We start from the raw sequence: 18,648 nt of genomic DNA on the forward strand, positions 1-18,648 counted from the left end.
GGACGTCGCTGCCAGCCCGCTGGGGCCGAGGCCGCACCACGGGGAGGGAGCCTCTTTCGCTGGCCTCCACGTGCAGAAGAAAACCAACCACTATCTATAGGTCCCACTTCACACAAAAGCCAGGCCCCACGCAGACCACAGGTTTACACGCAAACAGGAGACGGAGGCCCATGGCAGGTGAAGAGGCCAGAGTCCCTGGGGCAGCCCAGCCCCAGCTCCAGGCGGCCCCGCAGCCCCGCCACCACGGCACCCGCGGAAGCACCCGAGGGCCCAGTGGGGGAGGGGGGGGCTCACCGATGGCGCTGAGGGCGTGCTTGAGCTCCAGGGCGAAGGCGGTGAGGGGCACGTCCTCCGACACGGGCATGACAGCCACCGTGGACAGGTTGCTGGCCGGGTTCCCCGAGTCCCACTTGCTGCCGGTGGAGTGCAGCCCGAACTGGTGACCTGGAAACGCGGGGTCGTGGGTCGGCCCGAGGGGTGGGCACCCCTGACTCTCTCCAGGTGTCACCAGTTGTTTCTGGAGGAGGAGCCGGGCACCGGGACGCCTCCACCCTGCCCTCCACGCTGCCTTCCCACTGGGACGCCAGGCCACTGCACCCACATCTCACCCCAGGGCTCGGCCCACAGGAGGGGAGCAGAGACGAACGCAAGAACCTTGGGGTCCCCTTCCTCCCGTCCTTCCCGGTGACCCCTGACGTCACAGTCCTCCGAGGGAGGGAGGAGCAGGGGCCTGCTAGCTTTGCACAGCCGTGTCGCCTCTAAGGCACGTGGGAGGGTCTGGTCCTGGCCACGGGGAGGGGCGGGCACTCCCACGCTCGTTAGGCACAGCCCGCAGAAGGGCAGGGGGAGAAAGGCCGGCTAGGGTCCTGGGCTCTGGGGAGACCACCCTCCTGAGGCCAGTCAGCAGGGGCCCTGCCCCTGCCGGCTCCAGGCAGGTGGGCTCCATCCCGCCCCTCCCCACTGGGTGCTGCCTCCAGGGAGATCCTCCCGGGGTCCCCAGCACTAAGCAGACACCCACCGTGAGTGTGAGGGGGACCCCAACTCTCTATGCCCTGAGCCAGCAGAGGCGGCACCCCCACTGAGGGGAGGTCAGAGAGGGTGGAGAAGGAAGCCTCCAGGTCTGGGATGCAGCCCTGCCCGCTGCGGGGAGGCTGGGCAGAGGGCAGGGCTGAGGGCCCGGTGCAGGGGGGCGGCGGGAGGCCGAGCGCCCGCGGGGACTCACTGGTCGCAGGGCCCTGCTGCAGGCTGCCCAGGATCTTCTCCCCCAGCAGGTGGATCAGCCGCGTCACGACCTGGCGGAGAGCAGACCCCAAACCACACCTTTCAGCCAACAGGCCACGTCCCTGGGTCCGTGTTTCCCAAGGCGCCAGGCTGGACGCGCCAGGCCACGGGTGACGGGGAGCATGAGAAGAGCTCATGCCACCGCTCGGTCCCTCTGCCCAGCGTCTCCCTGTGTCCGTGCCCGCCCGTCAGTCACTCCGAGGCGGCTGCTCCTGGGTCCCCCGGGGGAGCCCGGGCCTGGGATGGCAGGGGCTGCCACACGGACCAGCAGCCTCCGCGCTGCACTCCCCTGCGGGCAGAGCTTCCGGATGACCTGACTTGTAAGAACTCTGCGATGCACACGCACACACGTGTACATACGTGTATCTATCCCCACCCACAGGTATTCTCTCCACTGATCGTTAGGGAGAGTGGGAGAGAGAGGGAAAGACAGACAGAAACATCGACGTGAGAGAAACACATCATTGGTTTGCCTCCTGCATGCACCCCGACCAGGGCCCAGGCCAGGGAGGAGCCTGCAAGCAAGGTGGGTGCCCTTGACTGGAATCCAACCCGGGACCCTGCAGCCCACAGGCTGACGCTCTAGCCACTGAGCCACCCCGGTGGGGGCAGGACGCTGCGATTTAGCGGGGCTGCTCCACTCCCATCTCCCTGGCGGGAAGGACGGAAACGCCGATCCAACCCACACGACCTGCCAGGCTCTCTTCTAAACACTCAGCTGCCGCTTCAGTTTTCTAGTAAAACAGGCACATTATCTGCAAACGTTGTTTTACCCCTTTTCCAAACGCGCCCGCAGTCTCAGCTGTTGAACTGTTTAGCTGGCGCTGTGTCCGGAAGCAGCAGCCTCGCAGGTGTAGAAGGTTTCATTCAGGTGCATATTAGGATCAGCTGGACCTGTTCAGACACCTGCCCCTGGCTGCCCTGCTCCGGCTCAGACCCTCACCTGCGGGTACCTGCGCTTGATGGACGTCAGGGCTCCTGCCGGCAGCTTGGCGAGCTCCGAGTCCCGGACCGCGTGCACTGTGGTCGCTCGGGGCTGGCGGGTGAGCGTCTCCACCTGAGAGAGAGGAGCGGGGTGCCGGCTGCACTGCTCACACCTGCTGCCCGGCGCCCGGACAGAGGGCAGAGCGCGGGGCGGCGCTTCCTGCACGTGGGAGCCGGTGAGGACGGGAGCAAAGGCGCTCACCAGCCTCGCCGGGGAGGGCGCCTCAGCCAGGCCCCTGTTGGCACCAGGAAAAGGCCAGGCGCTGCCCCCAAAGGTCTGGAGACCTTTGACCCTGGGATTCCACCGGTGCCACCGCCCGGCTGGGAGCGGGCACACCCGCCCCCGAAAATGGAAAACCACGGGGCGCACGCCCTCCTGATGCCACAGTGAGGGCTCCTCCCCGCACCCAGGGCAGCACCCAGTGGGACCGCACCCCGGCCCTACTGCGCCCGGCCCTACCACACCGATGAGGTCTCCGCGGCCATACTCCCCGGCCAGGCGCTTCTTGAGGTCGTCCTTGCGGATCACGGAGCGCAGCCGGCCGCTGAGCACGATGTACGTGCAGTCCGACTTGTCCCCCTGCCTGCAGGGACGGGGCGCTGGAGCGGGCAGGGCACCAGCCAGGAGCCCGCGCACCCCACACAGCAAAGGAAAGAAGAGCCTTCTCACGGAGTCCTTTTATTTGGGGAAATACAGTTGTTTTCCGTGAAAGACTACGTGCGCCAGCACGTGACAGGTCTACGGCAACACTTCAGCCAGCGAGTGTCCTAAGTGTCCTTAGTTCTGATTGACAGCTGCCGAAACGTGGGCGCTGTGACCCAGTCTGCACTCAGCCCTCCCTCGGCCGAGGCGCCGGACGCAGGGGCCCAGCAGCACCTGCACACGCTGCGCTGCTGGCGCCGCGGGCCGTGCCAGGCGGATGTGGATCTGCTGGGCGTCCGTGTGCGCGAGCACAGGGCCCAGCCGGCCCGGCAGGTGAGCACGGCCCACAGGAGCCCTGGGAGCCACACCTGGAGTCTCCACCCCGAGCTCTGCCCCATCTCAGGACCCTCACGCAGCCCCGCACCCCGCGCCCCGCACCCACCTGTACACGGCGCGCCCCGCCTCCACCTCCATCCAGTCCAGGGCGAAGTCGATCTGCCGCACGAAGGATGACATGCGCTTCACGACCGTGTGCGCGACGCCCAGGACCACGGTCGGCTGCTTCCGCATGATTCTGCCGAGACGGCCCAGTCAGCAGGCCCCTCCCGCCAGGCCCAGCACTCGAGAGGACACAGGACCTGCTCCCCACTTGTCAAACCACGACTCCCACTGAGGAGCGCAGAGCACAGCCTCCACCTGCCCATCTGCCCTTGCGACCGGCCTCCGGCAGCCTCGGGGGAGCCCGGGAAGCCCCTCCCCAGCTGCCACCCTCCCGGGGATGTCCCTGGAGCACAGACATCACAAGGCCCATCCGGCTGCGGGTGGCAGGGCCCTGCCCACGATGTGCCACAAAGATGGGGGGGCAGGGCACCCAGAGGCTCCGTAGGCACACGGTCCACCTGCCCCCGCTGCCCCGTGTCACGGGCTGCTGAGGGCAGAGGCAGCCCCACTGCACTGTGGGGCTCCGGAAGGCAGTGGGGAGGGGGCAGCACACAGCTCACGGCTGCACTGGCTGGACAGGGAGGCTCAGGACACAGCCCGAGCCGTGGGCGGATGGAGTGACAATCTCAAAAGCAGGAGCCAAGCAAACTGGGGACCTGGGCTCTGCCGAGGCCGCGTGGAAGCTCCTGCACCGCCAGGGGCCGCCCAGCACCCGCCGGCACTCGAGCCGGGACGCAGGAGCGAGGCTGGGGAGAAGGGATTTGGTGCTTGAAGTCTGGGGGGACGAGGACCCGGGGGACGGCAGGTGGGCACGGCTGCAGGGCGGGAGCTGCCGCATCAGGGACTCACGCAGTGAGCACACACACACTCGACACGGACACACACACACACGAGGACACACAGGGCCAGGCCACGCGCCCCAGCAGCTGCCCCCACGTCGGGGCCTGGAGGGGCTGGCATGTCGGCCAGGGCGCCCAGCGGGTTCGCCTCGGCCCCAGGGCAGGGCCTGGGAAGCACGTGGGCCCAGGGGCGGGCGCGAGGCCGGCGGGACTCACTCGTAGAAGTTCGCCTTGGAGATGGACAGGAAGCTGCAGTCCCTGTTGGCCCTGATGGTGAAGATGAGGGGCTCGCCCGTGAGCACGGCCAGCTGGCCCACCATCTCCCCGGGCCGCGTCACGAACAGGCAGCTGTCCTCCTCGCTGTCGATCTTCCGCTGGTACACGTGCAGCAGCCCCGAGACCACGAAGACCACGTTCACGTCCTGACAGGCCAGGCCAGGCGGTCAGTGCGGCCCCGACAAGGTGCCGCCTGCGGGGGGCGGACCCTCGCCCGCCAGCCCCCCAGCACAGGCACTTCGGGTCCAACCTCGACAAGGGAAACCACGCTCACGCCAACCCCAACTTATCTGTCCACACGAGACCTCTTTCCAAACCTGCTCACCCTGCCCCCTCGGACCTCGTCCCTGGGCACAGGCCGTGTGGGCAGCTGGGGGACAGGTCGAGGGCGCAGAGGCCCTGGAGAGGGCTTCCCACTGGTGCCCCAGAGCTGGGGTGCGGGAGGTGAGCCAGCACCTGCCTCCTGTGAGGACGGGGAAAGCCCTTCTTTCCTCCGAGGGGGACAAAAACGAAGGGAGGGGTGGGAGTAGTGGGAGGGCGGGCACGTGCCCAGCCCGAGAGGACAAGCCTGGGAGAGCCCTCTGGGACAGGGGTGAGGGACCCGCCGTGAGCGCCCCCTCGGAGCCAGGCCTCCTGCTCACCTGGTCTCCCTGCTTGGACACCACCGTGCCGGCCGGGACGTGCAGGAACGTCACGCGGCCGTCCAGCAGCGAAGGGTCCTGGGAACAGAACCGGAGTCAGCACAGGAGCTCGGAGCAGCCAGTGCAAGCGGAGGCCGCCCTGGCACCCTGCCACCCAGCGCCACCGTGTGATGGCACCCAGCGGACATCAGTGTGGCCCGCAGAGCGCCAGACGTGCAGCGGACACCTTGGCGACCTGAGGGACAGGGGGCTCGAGCCGGCGTCTTGTGCAACGCGTCCAATGCCCGTTGCTGTGGACCCAGTGCGCACAGAGCCCAGAGGGGCCGCAGGGGGGGGGGAGGGGGGGGGGCAGTGGGAGGCCAGCCTGCAGCCCTGGCCCGAGCAGAGGTCTGTGCCGGCCCTTCCTGGGACCCGCGCACGTCATTCCCTGTCACTCCCTCTGCACGAAGCCTCAGGAGGGCGAGGCAGGAGCCTGCCGGCCACAACGCGGAGGAGATTCCCTGCAAAGCCGAGTGAGGACGCGGCTCCGAGCCGGGCAGCAGGCTCCACGGCAGGTCCTGGCGCCGTGGACGGGGCGGCGCCCGGTCTGTGGGAGTCAGGTGGGTGGTGGGGGGGGATGGGCACCTACATCCAGCTTCATCAGGGTCATCAGGTCCTTCTTGGCGGCGCGGAAGATGGCGTCCGTCTTGGTGCTGGCGACGGTCTCGTCCAAGTCGCAGTCCGAGTAGTGGAAGACGGCGGAGGGCGTCTCTGCCACCAGCACGCTCTTCTTGGACTTGAGAGGCACGGACAGCGGTCAGAGGGAGGGGGCAGGGAGGGGGGTCGAGGTGGGGTCAGAGGGAGCGGGCAGGGAGGGGGATCACCAGTGGGGTCAGAGGGAGGGGCCAGGGGAGGGGGGGTCGGGGTGGGGTCAGAGGGAGGGGGCAGGGAGGGGGGTCACCAGTGGGGTCAGAGGGAGGGGCCAGGGGAGGGGGGGTCGGGGTGGGGTCAGAGGGAGGGGCCAGGGGAGGGGGGGTCGGGTGGGGTCAGAGGGAGGGGCCAGGGGAGGGGGGGTCGGGTGGGGTCAGAGGGAGGGGCCAGGGGAGGGGGGGTCGGGTGGGGTCAGAGGGAGGGGGCAGGGAGGGGGGTCACGGTGTGGGAGGGAGAGCGTGGAGGGCGCCACTACCTTGCTGGCCACGCTCGCGGGGCGCTCCTCAGCCCGCAGGGGCACCCTGGCGCGGTCACAGGCCATGCGCAGGTCCGAGGGGGCACCTGCGGAAGGGAGACTCAGGGCCGTGCTGGCAGCCAGGGCGGGCGGGCGGGGCCCCCACGCCTGCGAACCGTGGAGTCTGTTCCTGAGTGAGGCCGCGGTGCTGGCGTGCCTTTCTCACGGGCAGCGGGCGGCATTAGCCAATCTCGGCCCAGACACTCCCAGTTCGACCGCTGGGCCTGCCTCCGGCCACCGGCACGAGCCCCCATCGCGTGTCAGGCTTGGGAAGGTCAGTGGGCTCCCGGCAGAGGCCCCCGAGGGGAGCAGGCAGGACTGAGTGCTGCAGACCAGGCGGCCTGTGGGGGGACGGCCTGTCCCTGGCGCCCACAGTCCCGTCCGCATTGAAAAACCCTCCGCCTCAGAAGGTGGGGACGTGCTCCCCGGGGAAGGGACAGGCGCCCTGCAGGGTCCCCGCCGCGCCCGCCCCCGGGACGCAGCGCGGGCTCAGGTCACACGGAGGAGAAGCCCCGTCGGAGGGGCTGAGGGCTCAGAGGAAGCAGACGGAGCTAGGGCTGCGCGTGGGGACACGCGGGAAAGCCCCTGGGGGGTGGGGGCCGCGCCGCCCTCCACGGCTCCGGCTCGGGAACAGCCTGCACTCGAAGGGAAAACAACAGACGGACTCGCACCAGGAGCGGCACGGCCAGTTCCCACGAGCGTCTTCCAGGCTGCGTTTCACAGGAAATAAGTCTGTGCAGCTCCTGGCTGACGTGACTAAGACTCCAAAACGTTTAAAGTCACAGTTTACGCCCCAGGACAGCGCATCGGCCGGAGGACGGAGGGTCCCGGCTTGATTCCATCCAGGGCACACACCTCGGTGGCAGGCTGACCCTGGCCGGGTCGGGGCGGGTGCCGGAGGCCACCAACCAGTGTGTGTCTGTCTCTCCTCCTCCCTTCCTCTCTCTCTGAAAGTCAATGGAAAACCCTCGGGCGAGGATTAACAAAAAACAAAATAAAAATAAAAAGCAACAGCTTATAACTACTTTTCTCATCCTGAGATACCGGGTATTCTAGCACTAACATCATTCTACTACATCAGCGGTTCTCAACCTGTGGGTCGCGACCCCTTGGGCGGTCGAACGACCCTTTCACAGGGGTCGCCTAAGACCATCCTGCATGTCAGATATTTACATGACGATTCATCACAGTAGCAACATGACAGTTATGAAGTAGCAACGAAAATAATTGTATGGTTGGGTCACCACAACATGAGGAGCTGTATTTAAAGGGCCAGAAGGTTGAGAACCACTGTGCTACATGTTAAGTACGTATCATATTTTGCCCCAGCTGGTGTGGCTCAATGGTTAGAGTGTCGACCTATGAACCAGGTCAGGGTTCGAATCCCAGTCAGGGCACATGCCCGGGTTACAGGCTCGAGCCCCAGTGTGGGGCGTGCAGGAGGCAGCCGACCCATGATTCTCTCTCATCAGTGATGTTTCTCTCTCTCTCTCTCCCTTCCTCTCTGAAATCAGTAAAAGCATAAAGTAAAGAACTAGTAGCCAAGGTACTAGGACACCAACGTCTATTTTAAAAACAAATGCGACCCCACGCCCCGTGGTAGACGTGCGCCCCTCCCAGGCCGCCCGGCGAGGCTGCGTGCAGATGTAGGTGCTACGACCGCAGTGTGTCACCTTCAAGGCGAGGGGCGCCTGCCGCCGGCCGGGGGTGCTGGAGGGAGCCCGTGTGCGTGTGGCCTGTTCTCACCTGGGGGGGCCGCCACGGCCTGGTCGCCTGCCGGGGCCTGGCCGAGGTCGTCCGCGATGTCCTCGTGGGCGGAGGGCAGCGGGAAGGAGAGGCTCCTCTTCAGCAGCGGCCCGCCGGCGGCCGCCCGGCCGCCCCCGTGGTCTGCGGAGGGCGTGGGTGAGGCGGGCCTCCGTCCCCACAGCGGCACACGCCGCCGTCTCGGGGCCTCGCAGGCCACATCCTCTGCGCCTGCCCGGCCCCCCGCCTGTGCCCACCTGCCCAGGTGACTGAGGCGCCAGGGACAGCCTTGGACCCAGGCCCAGCTCTGCCCGACCCAGGGGCTTCCTGAACTGGCCGGCCCCTGGCTGCTGGCTGGGCCCCGTGAGGCCGATTCCTGCCCAGTGGAGCCACGGCGCCCTTTCCTCAGAGCCATCCCTCGGCGGGGGCCCCGGGCACAGCTGCCAGCCTGGCAAGCAGCAGTGCCCCACCGTCCTCAGGAGGGACCCCAGCAACAGGCTGCACTGCACCACCCGCACCGTCAGCCACGTGCCTATCGAGTCCAGTGCGCCGCCTGGAGGGGACCCCTGGCCGAGGAGCCTCCCTGGTCGGTTTCTCTCCCCAAATCTCAGCCCCTCCTGAGATCTCGGATGACCATGGTCGGGGCTCAGAGCACAGAGCCTTCCCCTCAACACCTTCTCCCCGGGCAAGACCCCAACAGCGACGGGGAGACAGCGGTGACCGAGGGCCAGTGGGGGGAGGAGGCCAGGACCAGGCGGAGTCTGTCCCGGGCTAGTACCTGGGTCGCAGGACTCCTGGGGCCGCAGGGGCCGCTCGGGCCGCAGGGGCCGCTCCGGCCGCTCCTCGGGACCGCAGCTCGACTGCCTCTTGGCCTTTCCAGCAGCCACACTGGCTACAGACACCAGGGGGATGGCCTGGCTCTCCTGGGTCGTGAGCAAGAAGGGGCTGCCCTGAGCGTCCGGCCCGGTCGGTGTGCACCCTCGGAGTGGGGCAGCCGGGGGGACTTGAAACCAGTTACGTAAAAGAAGAGCTGGCTCGCTCAAGGCGACAGAGACCCAGCTTAGAAAGGACCAGAATGGCCAGAAACCGTAACCCTTCATCAGATGAAAATAGCGTGGGAGCCTGAGGGCTCGGCCTGAGCCCAGCGCAGCACCGGAGCGGGCGAGGCGGGAGAGGCCCGTGCAGGGTGCTGGGCTCGGACCGGGCCCCGGGCTTGGGGACAGAGCGGGTCACGCGGGTCCCATCTACTTCCCGAAGACTCGGGGTGGGAGCCGGCGTAGCCCACCTCCCAGCCACCAGCTCACCGCCGGCCGGCCGGCAGGTAGAGGGTCAAGGGCGCCCGGGGAAGGAGGGGACAGCCTCCATGACGCCGTCCCTTGGATGCGCCAGGTGACAGGAGCCCGGCTCAGACCCGAGTCTCCTCGTGGAGCGCAGGGTACACAGGCCACCGGCAGGCGGGCAGTGTGGCCAGGAGGGACCAGCCCGGCCCCGCGGCCGCCCCCCCTCCCGCCGCCTCACCCCCTCACCCCCCCCACTCACGGGGTTGAAGAGCTCCGTGGTCAGGCCCAGGTAGTTGTGCAGAGCCAGGAAGGTGACCCGCTGCAGCCGCACCATGATGATCTGGACAACAGGGCCGCGCGCCGTGAGCCGTGAGCCGTGAGCCACGAGCCTGCCGGGGCCTCGCGGGCCGGAACCCCCCGCCCCCATTTTGACAGTCTCCATGGTCGCCTGAGATGTCAGCACCGGGCGTGAGCTCTCTGCGCCATCTTTGTGAGTTTCCTATTCATCTAAAACCGCCTCAAACAGGAACTTAAGGCTCCCAGCCTCCCGCCCCCACCTGCACGGACTGGAGCCTGCACGCCCGGGGGCACCCACCTGCACCACCCTGACCAGGGTCTCCGGGTACTTCTCAAACACGCCCTGGAAGGCCACGGCGGGGAGCCTGAGCACAGTGGATGGGGCGGCGGCGCGGGCAGACACGGTCTTGTAGGGCGCGGTGTGGCCCTGCAAGGACAGGCACGTCGGCTCCCCCAGCCGGGGTTCGCAGCCGGCTCTCAAGTCCCTGCTGCAACAGGCGCACCAGGCACCAGCCGCGGGCCTCCCGAAAGGCGCCTGGAGCCAGCGGCCCCCACGGAGGAGGCTCCTGCCGCACGGCCCGGCTTGGTGTTCTCGGAAGAGGGTCCCCTTTGGTGGCCCGCCCGCTCTGCTCAGCTAAGTGCCGTCACCTCTCCTCCCACCACTGTCCCTGCAACCGGCCAGCTCTCTTCTGTGCGAACGTGAGGCCTGGCTCCTGTCCCTGGGACGACACACCCGGGACGCGTCACGCTCTCAGGACGGCTGATTGCCCAGAATGCGGCGGTGCTCGGACCCCTGCTCCCAGGGCGGGACAGTCACGCAGGAAGCTGCTGTGGGCATTCGCACGGGGCTTTAGGAGCCGGTGTTTCTCTCGCTGGCTCTCCACCAGCCGTGGACCCGCATACACATCGCACCTGCCTGGTCCCGCCCTGGTCCCGGTCGGGCATGGGTGGGAGGCAAGCATCGGTGTCTCTCTCCCTCCACCGCCCTCCCACCCTCCCTCCCACTCTCTCTAAAACACAAGGGGGAAACGTCCAGGTGAGCGTTAACAAAGAAAGGTGCCACTTCCGAGGAGAGGCTGAAATCAGTGCACCTGTCAAGCGATACAGGCGTGCGGGAAGGTCTGGGTTACGGTGTGGACTCGACTCAGAAGGAAACTGTCGAGGGAGGGGGAGGCGAGGGGCAGAGCCGCAGCTGGCGCCCGGCACACACTCATCCCTGCCTGCCTGCCGGCTGCCGAATGTTTGGAACGTTCCATGATAAACGCTTAGGAGCCCCAAGGTAACAGGCGATGCTGTGCCGTCACCGACTAGACCAGCAAAACCACCTCTCAGAGGCTCACCAGCTGGGGCAGGAGCGTGAGGGGCTCAGCCTCCGTTGAGCGGGGCGCCCCTGGGCCCCAGGAGGACTGTCCTACAGACTGGACTCAAGCACACGAATCGACGCCCATACAAGGCCGCCCCGTGACAGTGACCGTAGGTGCGAGAGTGAGTCCCCCTAGGGAGCAGGGGACGTTTCCACCCGTGACGCTGCGGGCCTTTTGGGTCTTGGACCACGTGTGGGGGTGACCCGGTCCCAACACAGTCGTTTAAGAGACACCCCACGGCCGTGAGCAGCCAGCTCTGCGGAGACGCACGGCCCCCGGGGCCCCGCCGTCTGTGGCCCACTGTCCTGGGCGGGGCCCCGGCTGCCGGCTCGGGGAGCGGGCAGGCACTCACAGTGATCACGTCCAGGATGCTGAGCAGACTGTGGACACTGTCCCCGGCCAGAACCTCTTTGACCGCCACCTCGGAGCCGTCCTGCGTGTGGGAGCAGAGCAGAGGGGTCCACTGGCGGGGCTCGGCCAGCTGGGCAAGCCGGCCTCCACGGGCAGACTTGGGGGACCAGAGTGATGCGCTCGAAAGCAGACGACGGGCAGCGTGAGAAGAGCTAAGCCGGCCGCGTGACCGCCGTCCACCCACAGGGCCGTCCACACCCGAGGGCAGTATCTACGTGCGCCTTTTTCCTCAAAGTCCTAAAACTTAAGAGTTTGCACTAACTTTTCAAGGGAAAAACCTAAGAAAACGTTAGGAGGGCAGACCTCCAGGAAACACACGGCAGGCGCCCCCCCCCACCCCACCCCCCCGGCCTTCGTGCGCCCTGAGGTCTCGCCCTCGCGCCCCGGGCTCTTACCGCGTCCTGGATGCAGACCTCCAGCCGCCCGTCCTGCACCACGTAGATGCTGGTGTCCGGCTCCCCCGGCCGGAACACATGCTCCCCTTCCAGCAGCTGCATGAAGACCATGTGCTTGCAGAGTTCCAGGAACAGCGGCTTCTCAAAGTGGCCCAGGACCCTGCGAGACCGAAGGGCACATGGCGCTTTCAGGGAGGGGGGACAGCCTGGGAAGAGGCTAAGGGGCCCAGCCAGCGTCCCGCCCCCCCCCCGCCCCCCGCCGGACCCAGAGCGCCAGCTCCCCCAGGGCTGCAGCCTGGAGTCCCATCGGGACAGAAACCCCCTCAGCTGTTTTCAGCTCCAAGCTCCGTGGCGCTGGGACTCTTAACGTGAGCCACACCCATCGCCAAGGCCACGTGAGGTGCACCTCCCGGGCAGGGAAGGGGCTAGAAGGGGAGGGAAGGGTCAGGGAGAGGCGGGGGGGGGGGGGGGGGGGGACCGGACTTGCGACTCCCACACTCGCTCCGAGTGCCTCCGGCAGGTGAGTGCTGGCACGCACGTGAACACAACAGCAGGACGGGTAAGGGGGCAGAGGCGGCAGGAGGGAGGCTCCGCGGACCCTCGGGGCCACGGAACGGGCCCCACGCGGCGGCGCGGCTCCTCACCGGACGTTCTTCAGCATGTACAGGACCTCCAGGGGCAGGTGCGAGTTCTTCACGTCGAACTCCGTGAGGTCGGCCTCCAGCAGGGAGGGCGGCGGCTCCTTGGGCTGCAGCGTTGGGTACTCCTTCTTGAAACGCAGGATCCTACAGAGCAGAGACCCGCCCTGAGCAGAGCCCGCAGCTGGGAGCTCAGCCGGGGCCCCTGGGGGAGCCTAGTACCTCTTGGCCAAGGACAGCACCTTGGTCCTCTTCCTCACCCGCTGCCGGGGGGCGGCCGTGCTGCCCACAAGCGTGTGGGGGAGCGTGGTCACCTGCAGAGTGAACGGGGAGGGGGGGGCCACGTCACAACCCGAGACAGGCCAGACCCAGGTCTCGGCCTGGGGGTCAGTCCCAGCCCACAGCTCCTGCCCTCAGCCACCAGGACATGGGACCAACCTCGGTGCTCTGGACAGAGACCCCCACAGGCCAGTGCCCCCCACAGAGCGCCTGCGACCCCTCCCCCAGGAGGAGGCACGGCCACCTCCTCCCACAGCCTCTGGAGCCTGCCCTGCCGCCTCCCTCCAGCCCGTCTCTGCACCATCGCCTGGAGCTGGAAAGCCCTTCCCCTTCCCCCAGGGTCAGGCCAACGGGGCTGCCCCAGGCAGGCAGCGGTGCGATAAGGGCCCCTGGCTGTCCCTCAGCTCTCCCTCCACGGGAGGTGTCAGCCCCAGGGTCTCAGCTGCGCTGTGGGTGTGGGCCCTGCCAGGTGTCCCCGCACCACTGGACCGCATTCCTGGGCTCCCCCGTTGGCCCTGCCCGACATGCACCGCTCCTTCACCCTGCCCGGGCCATCTGCGTGCCCTGTAAAGGCTGGAGGCGGCGGCACTGTGCCCACACCCAGGCCTGGCCCCTGCCAACAGCAGGTGCAGCGTGTCCAGGCTCTGAGCGGCCACCGCGCCGTAAGCAGCCCCAGCCGACCTCGTGTCCCAGCACCCGACACTGGTCCGAGCACAGGCCCAGGCCAGGCGCACACACTTCTCGGCCAATGCTGCGAGTTGTCCACGATGAACGCGAGTTACCCGTGTGACCAGACAGCTCGCGGGGTTCCTTGGAGCCTGTACTCTGAGCACAGCGGCCTCGGGCGCCTGGAGTCCTTCCCGCCCTCAGAGCTGGGAGTGGGCTCGGGTCACCAGGACCGGCTGGGCCAGGCTGCTCATCCCCAGATAGGGGCTTCCACCGTGGGGACCTGGCCCCAAATCCTAGCAGGACCGCCCACCTCAGCCCTGGAGCAGGGACCCGCTGCGCCCACGCGCCCTCGAGATGTTTCCGGAAGGGGCCTCCGATCTCTTTTCCAGCTAATGTCCACCCCAGGGCCACGGGGCCTCGGTCTCGGCACAGGTGCCAGAGCAGCTCAGGGCTTCAGCCCACGGCAAGCCCTGCCCCAGCCCCCCAGAACCCCCCAGCCACACCCAGCCCCCCAGATCCCCCCAGCCCAGCACAGAGCCACAGAGCCACCCCGCCAGGCCAGCGGGGGCCGAGGCCTCGGGGTCAAGGCCGAGCAGGGGCCACAGCCAGGCTACCTTCCTCATGATCTTCCGGCCGTAGAACATCACTTTGTCTCTCTTCCGGAACCTGTACTGGGGGGTGGGCTGCACCTGTCCTGCAAGGGAGCAGAGTGGCCGCCTGAGCCCCTCCCCCCGCAGCACTGGGAGGAAGGGCAGCGAGCGTCCAGGCTGACACACCCACCGAGGGGACCCAGAGACGGAAGGCGGCCTGGACGGGACTGGAGAAAGTGTGGACAGACGCAGACCCTGTGGGGCCCACGGGCTCAGCGCTGCCTGCACAGCCAGAGGTCTCCACCCAAAGCCGCGGGAGGTGGGGAGGGGCCTGATGGCCGCTCCCAGGAGCTCGGAACACGGGGCAAGTCACCGGACCTCCCTGTCCCCTCCCTGAGCCGGAGTCGGTAGCCATGGACTCACGTTGCCGGTTAAGCCTCCTGCGCACAAAAAGGACGGCGATGCCCACGAGGGCCAGGGCCAGGAGGGCTCCGATCGCCATCCCCGTCAGCTGGGAGAGGGCAGACAGCGCCCGTCAGCGAGGCTGCGAGGCCCGTCCCACCCGCCCACAGGCAGAGCACGAGGGGGCCCGGGGGCAGGAGAGCCGGGGCGCTGGTTACCATGGTAGACTGTGACCGCTGCTCCATCACCAGCAGCCACCAGGACTGCAGGGCGGTGCCCAGGCAGACGCCAGCCTGGGGGAGAGCGCGGAGGTCAGGAAGGCAGGGCAGGCCCGGGTTCCGGGGCAGAGACGGCGCTCAGGGTCGGGGAGGGGACCCAGGGAGGCAGCGGACTTCCGGGCGCTGAGGGCCTGGCCCCGTCTCAGGAGCGAGACCTGTGTCCACAGCCGCCCTCGGGTCTGCAGGGCAGGGCCGGCAGCCCGGCTGTGCTGACGGCAAACGCTCCACGCGCCATTAACGCATCTGAATCCTACGCTCTCAGGCTGCGAGTCCAGAGGGAAAGGCCCGCTGGCCGTGGGGGTGCAGAGGCCCACCCTCAGCGCCCTCCGGTCACCACCAGGACCTCGAGCTGCTGGCCCCGGGCACTCAGGAGCCCAAGCGCCAGTGGTGCCAGGAAACCGCAGGAGCCACCTGGGTTTTGAGAAGCTCAGAGAAGGCTGCCAGCCTGCCCGCCCCCCCCCCCCCCACGCTGCCCCTGGGGAAGAGCTAAGCTGCCTTCAGAAATCCAGCGCGCGGGGGGGGGGGGGTGGGGGGGGGGTGGGGGGGGGGGGAGCCCTGGAGAGCAGCAGAGGCAGGGTTGGAGGATGCTGCCCCCATGAGAAGGTGAAGAGGAAAAGGAGACCAGCAGACAAGCCAGCTCGACCCCGCCCCTCCCTGTCCGCAGGCCGCTCCCCCCCCCCCCCCCCCCCCCCCCCCAGGAGGAGCAGGACGGCACCTGTCTGTCCTTTCGAGCTCTGCACACGCTCCTGCCTATCGCCCCAGAGCTGGCATCGGGCTCGGCATTGGAGCCAGAAAACCACAGCACGGCCGGGCCCGCAGGACAGCACCGAGTCCGGGCAACAGGAAGTGTCCCGGAAACTTGACCTCTGCACCTCCTGGCCCAGATGGGGTGCTCAGACCCACGGCCACACCCCTCACGCCAAGCGCAGGACTGTCCAGAGCCCACGTGCAGTCCCCAACGCCTTGCCTCACGGTGACTCTGAGGCCAGGAACGAGCCAGGGGAGGGAGACACAGGGCCGCCCCCTCGCTCCGCAGGCCCCAGGGAGCTGGCCAGAAGCTGCGCGGACCCTCCACCCCCACTCCCGGTCCACAAAGCCCCCCCCGACGGGGAAACGAGGGCTCCCTACCTGCGGGCCGGCGTGGTCCTCCTGCTCCATGGCTGAAAGGGAAGCGAACGGTCCAGGTGAAAAAGAGAAAGACGTTCCCAGGAGGACGAGTGTCCCACCAACTCAGCCGCGTAGGAGAGCGAGCCTCCCGCCTTCCCCTGGGCTCCCTTCCGCGTGAAGCTAGGTTTTCAGCCCTGGCCCGAGGGCCCAGGTGGCTGGCGCGTGGCCCTGTGCACCAAAGGTCACCAGCGCCATCCCGGTCTGGGCACATGCCGGCGGCAGGCTCGGTCCCGCTCAAGCCCCAGCAGCGGGAGGGCTGGAGACAGCCGGTCCATGTTTCTCTCTCTCCCCCTTCCTCTCTCTAAAATCATTAAAAACATATTTAAAAGGTGTTGTTTTTTAAGTTATGTTCTCAGCTTAGCCAGTTTGGCTCAGTGGGTAGAGTGCCAGCCTGCAGACCCAAGGGTCCCGGGTTCGATCCCATCAAGGGCATGTACCTCGGTCGCAGGCTCCTCCCCGGCCGGGGCCCTGGTGGGGGCTCGTGCAGGAGGCAACCAGTCGCTGTTTCTGTCTGACTTTCCCTCTCGCTCCTACTCTCTACCGATCCACGGGGGAGGGTCAACAAACAGACAAACAAAAACTACGGGAAACACACAAGTCTGTGTTTGCACTGACAGGAAGACCCAGACGAGAAAGGAGAACCGTCTCCCTGAAGAGGGGCTGCCTTTTCCGGAGCACCAAGCCGCGCCCCTCGCCATGAACAGCCCCCACGAGGCCGCCGGCACCTGGAACTGCAGCCCAGGCCCCCCCACACACACCCTCCCCCCAGCCCTGCCCAGCCAGCAGGGCGGCCAGCAGCTGGCCCCATGCCTGCCCAGCCAGCGGCAGTTCCAAGCTGGCGCTGGGCACAGGCCGGAGGGCACCCTCCCCAGAGGCCGGGGCTTGGGGACCTCCCCCCGCCCCGTGTGGCTGAGCCCTCAAGGGGGTGTGTTGGGTCCAGGGGACCAGCCTCGCTCCCCTGGCCAGGTCTGGGGTCTTCACCCTGCAGCTCCCAGGCCCCGCGGGAAAGTGGGAGCAAGGGAGGGTTTCTCTCTTCCAAACTCCCACCCAGAGGTCAGGGAGCCGGCAGGCGTGGGGTCAGGGGCCTTTGCTCCCGGGGTCCAATGCCCAGTGCCCTCCCCACCCCGCGGGGAAACCCGTCAGGGTCCCCCAGGGCCAGCAGGCCCGGACCCCCTGTGGCCGGCTACTGTCTCCCCACACCCGCCAGCACCTGCTGCCCACTGCTCTGGGGCCAGAGGGGAGGGACCCGGTGCAGAGCCGAGGGCCCTGGCACCAGGGTTGGGGGCCTGCAGAGCCCGGGTCGAGGTTGGGGGGATACCAGGGTTAGGGGTGTCCAGGTTTAGGAATGTCAGGATTAGTGGGAATGGCAAGTTAGGGGGTGTCTGAGCTGGCTGTGGAGGTTAGGGAACAGGAGTACTACGAGGTGTGAGATTTAGGGGGGCCATTGGGGTTGCGAGGGCACCAGGGTTAGGGAGGCGTCAGTTGGGGGTTTTCGGGGGTCGGGGTAACGGGGCGTCAATGTGACAGGGGCGTCAGGTTAGGGGGTGTCGGTGTTACCGTGGCTTCGGGGTTCAGGGGCCACGGGTAGGGGGCGTCGGTGTTACAGGGACATGGGTGTTAAGAAGGGCGTCGGTTGGGGGCTTCATGGTTCCTGGGGTGTGAGGGGCGACGCGGTTAGGGGCGCTGGTGTTAGAGCAGCAACATGGTCGGGGGGCGTCGGAGTTACGGGGTAACGAGCTGGGGGCGCCCGGTGGGGGCACGGTCGGTGTCCGGCCCGAGGGGAGCGGCTGCGGCTCCCCCCAGCGGCCAGCGGCCGAGTGCGCCCGGCGCGGGTTGGGGAGCAGAGGCCGCCCCTCCCCGCGGGCCGGACGCCGGTCGCCGCTCCGGGCGCGCGGCGGCCACTCACCGAGCCCGCGCTCTCGCCGCCGCGCACCGACGCCGGCTCTCCCCGCGCATTGGCCGGGTGCCCTCCGGTCCCGCCCCCTCGCAGGGCCGCGGCTGCGCATTGGGCGCGGCGCAGCCAATCGGAGCGGCTCTTGCTGCGGCGCGGGGGGCGGGCGCCGGAAGCCGCCCCTGGCGCCGGAAGCCGCTTCTAGCACCGGAAGCGCGCCGCGGAGGGCCCGGGGCGCACGAGGGCGGCGGCGGCATGGGGCTCCTGGGCGCGGCGGCGCGCTGCGTGGTCCGCGGGGCCGACCGCATGAGCAAGTGGACGAGCAAGCGGGGCCCGCGCACCTTCTACAAGAGCCGCGGCGCCAAGGGCACCGGCCACCTCGCCCGCGGCGGCAAGTTCGTGCTCATCAGGGAGCAGGTGCCCGAGCTGGTGGTGCCCGACCTGGCCGGCTTCAAGCTCAAGCCCTACGTCAACTACCGCGCGCCCGCGGGCACCGACACGCCCCTGACGGCCGAGCGGCTCTTCCGCGAGGCGGTGGCGCCCGCCATCGAGAAGGACTTCAGGGCCGGCACCTTCGACCCCGAGCGCCTGGAGAAGTACGGCTTCGAGCCCACGCAGGAGGGCAAGCTCTTCCAGCTGTACCCCAAGAACTTCCCGCGCTAGCCCGCGGCCCCCCCCGCCCGCCCGGCCGCCGCGCCCCCCACGCCCGGCGCCTCTGTCCCCTCACCCGGCGCCCATTAAAGACGGTGGCTTCCTCGGCGCGCGTTTGGCCTGTGGTCATTGGGAACGGAGGGCGGGGGTAGCGGCCCCGAGGGCGGTCTCGGCCCTTCCTGGGGCTCTGCGCCACGTGTCAGCGCCGCTAGTCCGCCCCTTCGGCCCTTGACCCCCTGGGGTGGCCCGGGGTGACCCGATCACGGGGTCCCGAGCGACTCGGC

At 68.2% G+C, this 18,648-nt stretch overlaps 2 protein-coding genes across 2 annotated transcripts in view; one reads left to right on the forward strand and one right to left on the reverse strand.

Annotated features, from left to right (window-relative positions):
• PNPLA7 (patatin like phospholipase domain containing 7) overlaps nt 1–16,460 on the reverse strand; it is a 28,845-nt gene extending 12,385 nt beyond the window's left edge. The window contains 22 exon segments of the mRNA XM_070430276.1: nt 295–444; nt 1,223–1,292; nt 2,225–2,338; nt 2,726–2,849; nt 3,351–3,482; nt 4,405–4,610; nt 5,106–5,183; nt 5,734–5,880; nt 6,271–6,356; nt 8,056–8,196; nt 8,831–8,975; nt 9,592–9,672; nt 9,928–10,056; nt 11,346–11,426; nt 11,800–11,959; nt 12,444–12,584; nt 12,660–12,751; nt 14,000–14,079; nt 14,399–14,486; nt 14,596–14,670; nt 15,784–15,815; nt 16,418–16,460. Coding sequence (XP_070286377.1) covers nt 295–444; nt 1,223–1,292; nt 2,225–2,338; nt 2,726–2,849; nt 3,351–3,482; nt 4,405–4,610; nt 5,106–5,183; nt 5,734–5,880; nt 6,271–6,356; nt 8,056–8,196; nt 8,831–8,975; nt 9,592–9,672; nt 9,928–10,056; nt 11,346–11,426; nt 11,800–11,959; nt 12,444–12,584; nt 12,660–12,751; nt 14,000–14,079; nt 14,399–14,486; nt 14,596–14,670; nt 15,784–15,813 — 2,350 coding nt within the window. The 5' untranslated portion in view covers nt 15,814–15,815; nt 16,418–16,460.
• A 1,456-nt stretch (nt 16,461–17,916) lies between these two features.
• On the forward strand, nt 17,917–18,472 carry MRPL41 (mitochondrial ribosomal protein L41). The gene has a single exon (XM_070429978.1). The coding sequence runs from the start codon at nt 17,969–17,971 to the stop codon at nt 18,374–18,376; it is 408 nt and encodes a 135-aa protein (XP_070286079.1). The 5' UTR covers nt 17,917–17,968; the 3' UTR covers nt 18,377–18,472.
• Nucleotides 18,473–18,648: the final 176 nt, after the last annotated feature.

Source organism: Myotis yumanensis, unplaced genomic scaffold (assembly GCF_028538775.1).
Source record: "Myotis yumanensis isolate MYYU_CA2020_CCGP unplaced genomic scaffold, mMyoYum1.0.hap1 SCAF_12, whole genome shotgun sequence".
Classification (NCBI taxonomy): domain Eukaryota; kingdom Metazoa; phylum Chordata; class Mammalia; order Chiroptera; family Vespertilionidae; genus Myotis; species Myotis yumanensis.

Bases quoted from the DNA above. Each gene is read 5' to 3' on its own strand.
- MRPL41 (XM_070429978.1), top strand. From the start codon at position 17,969: ATGGGGCTCCTGGGCGCGGCGGCGCGCTGCGTGGTCCGCGGGGCCGAC.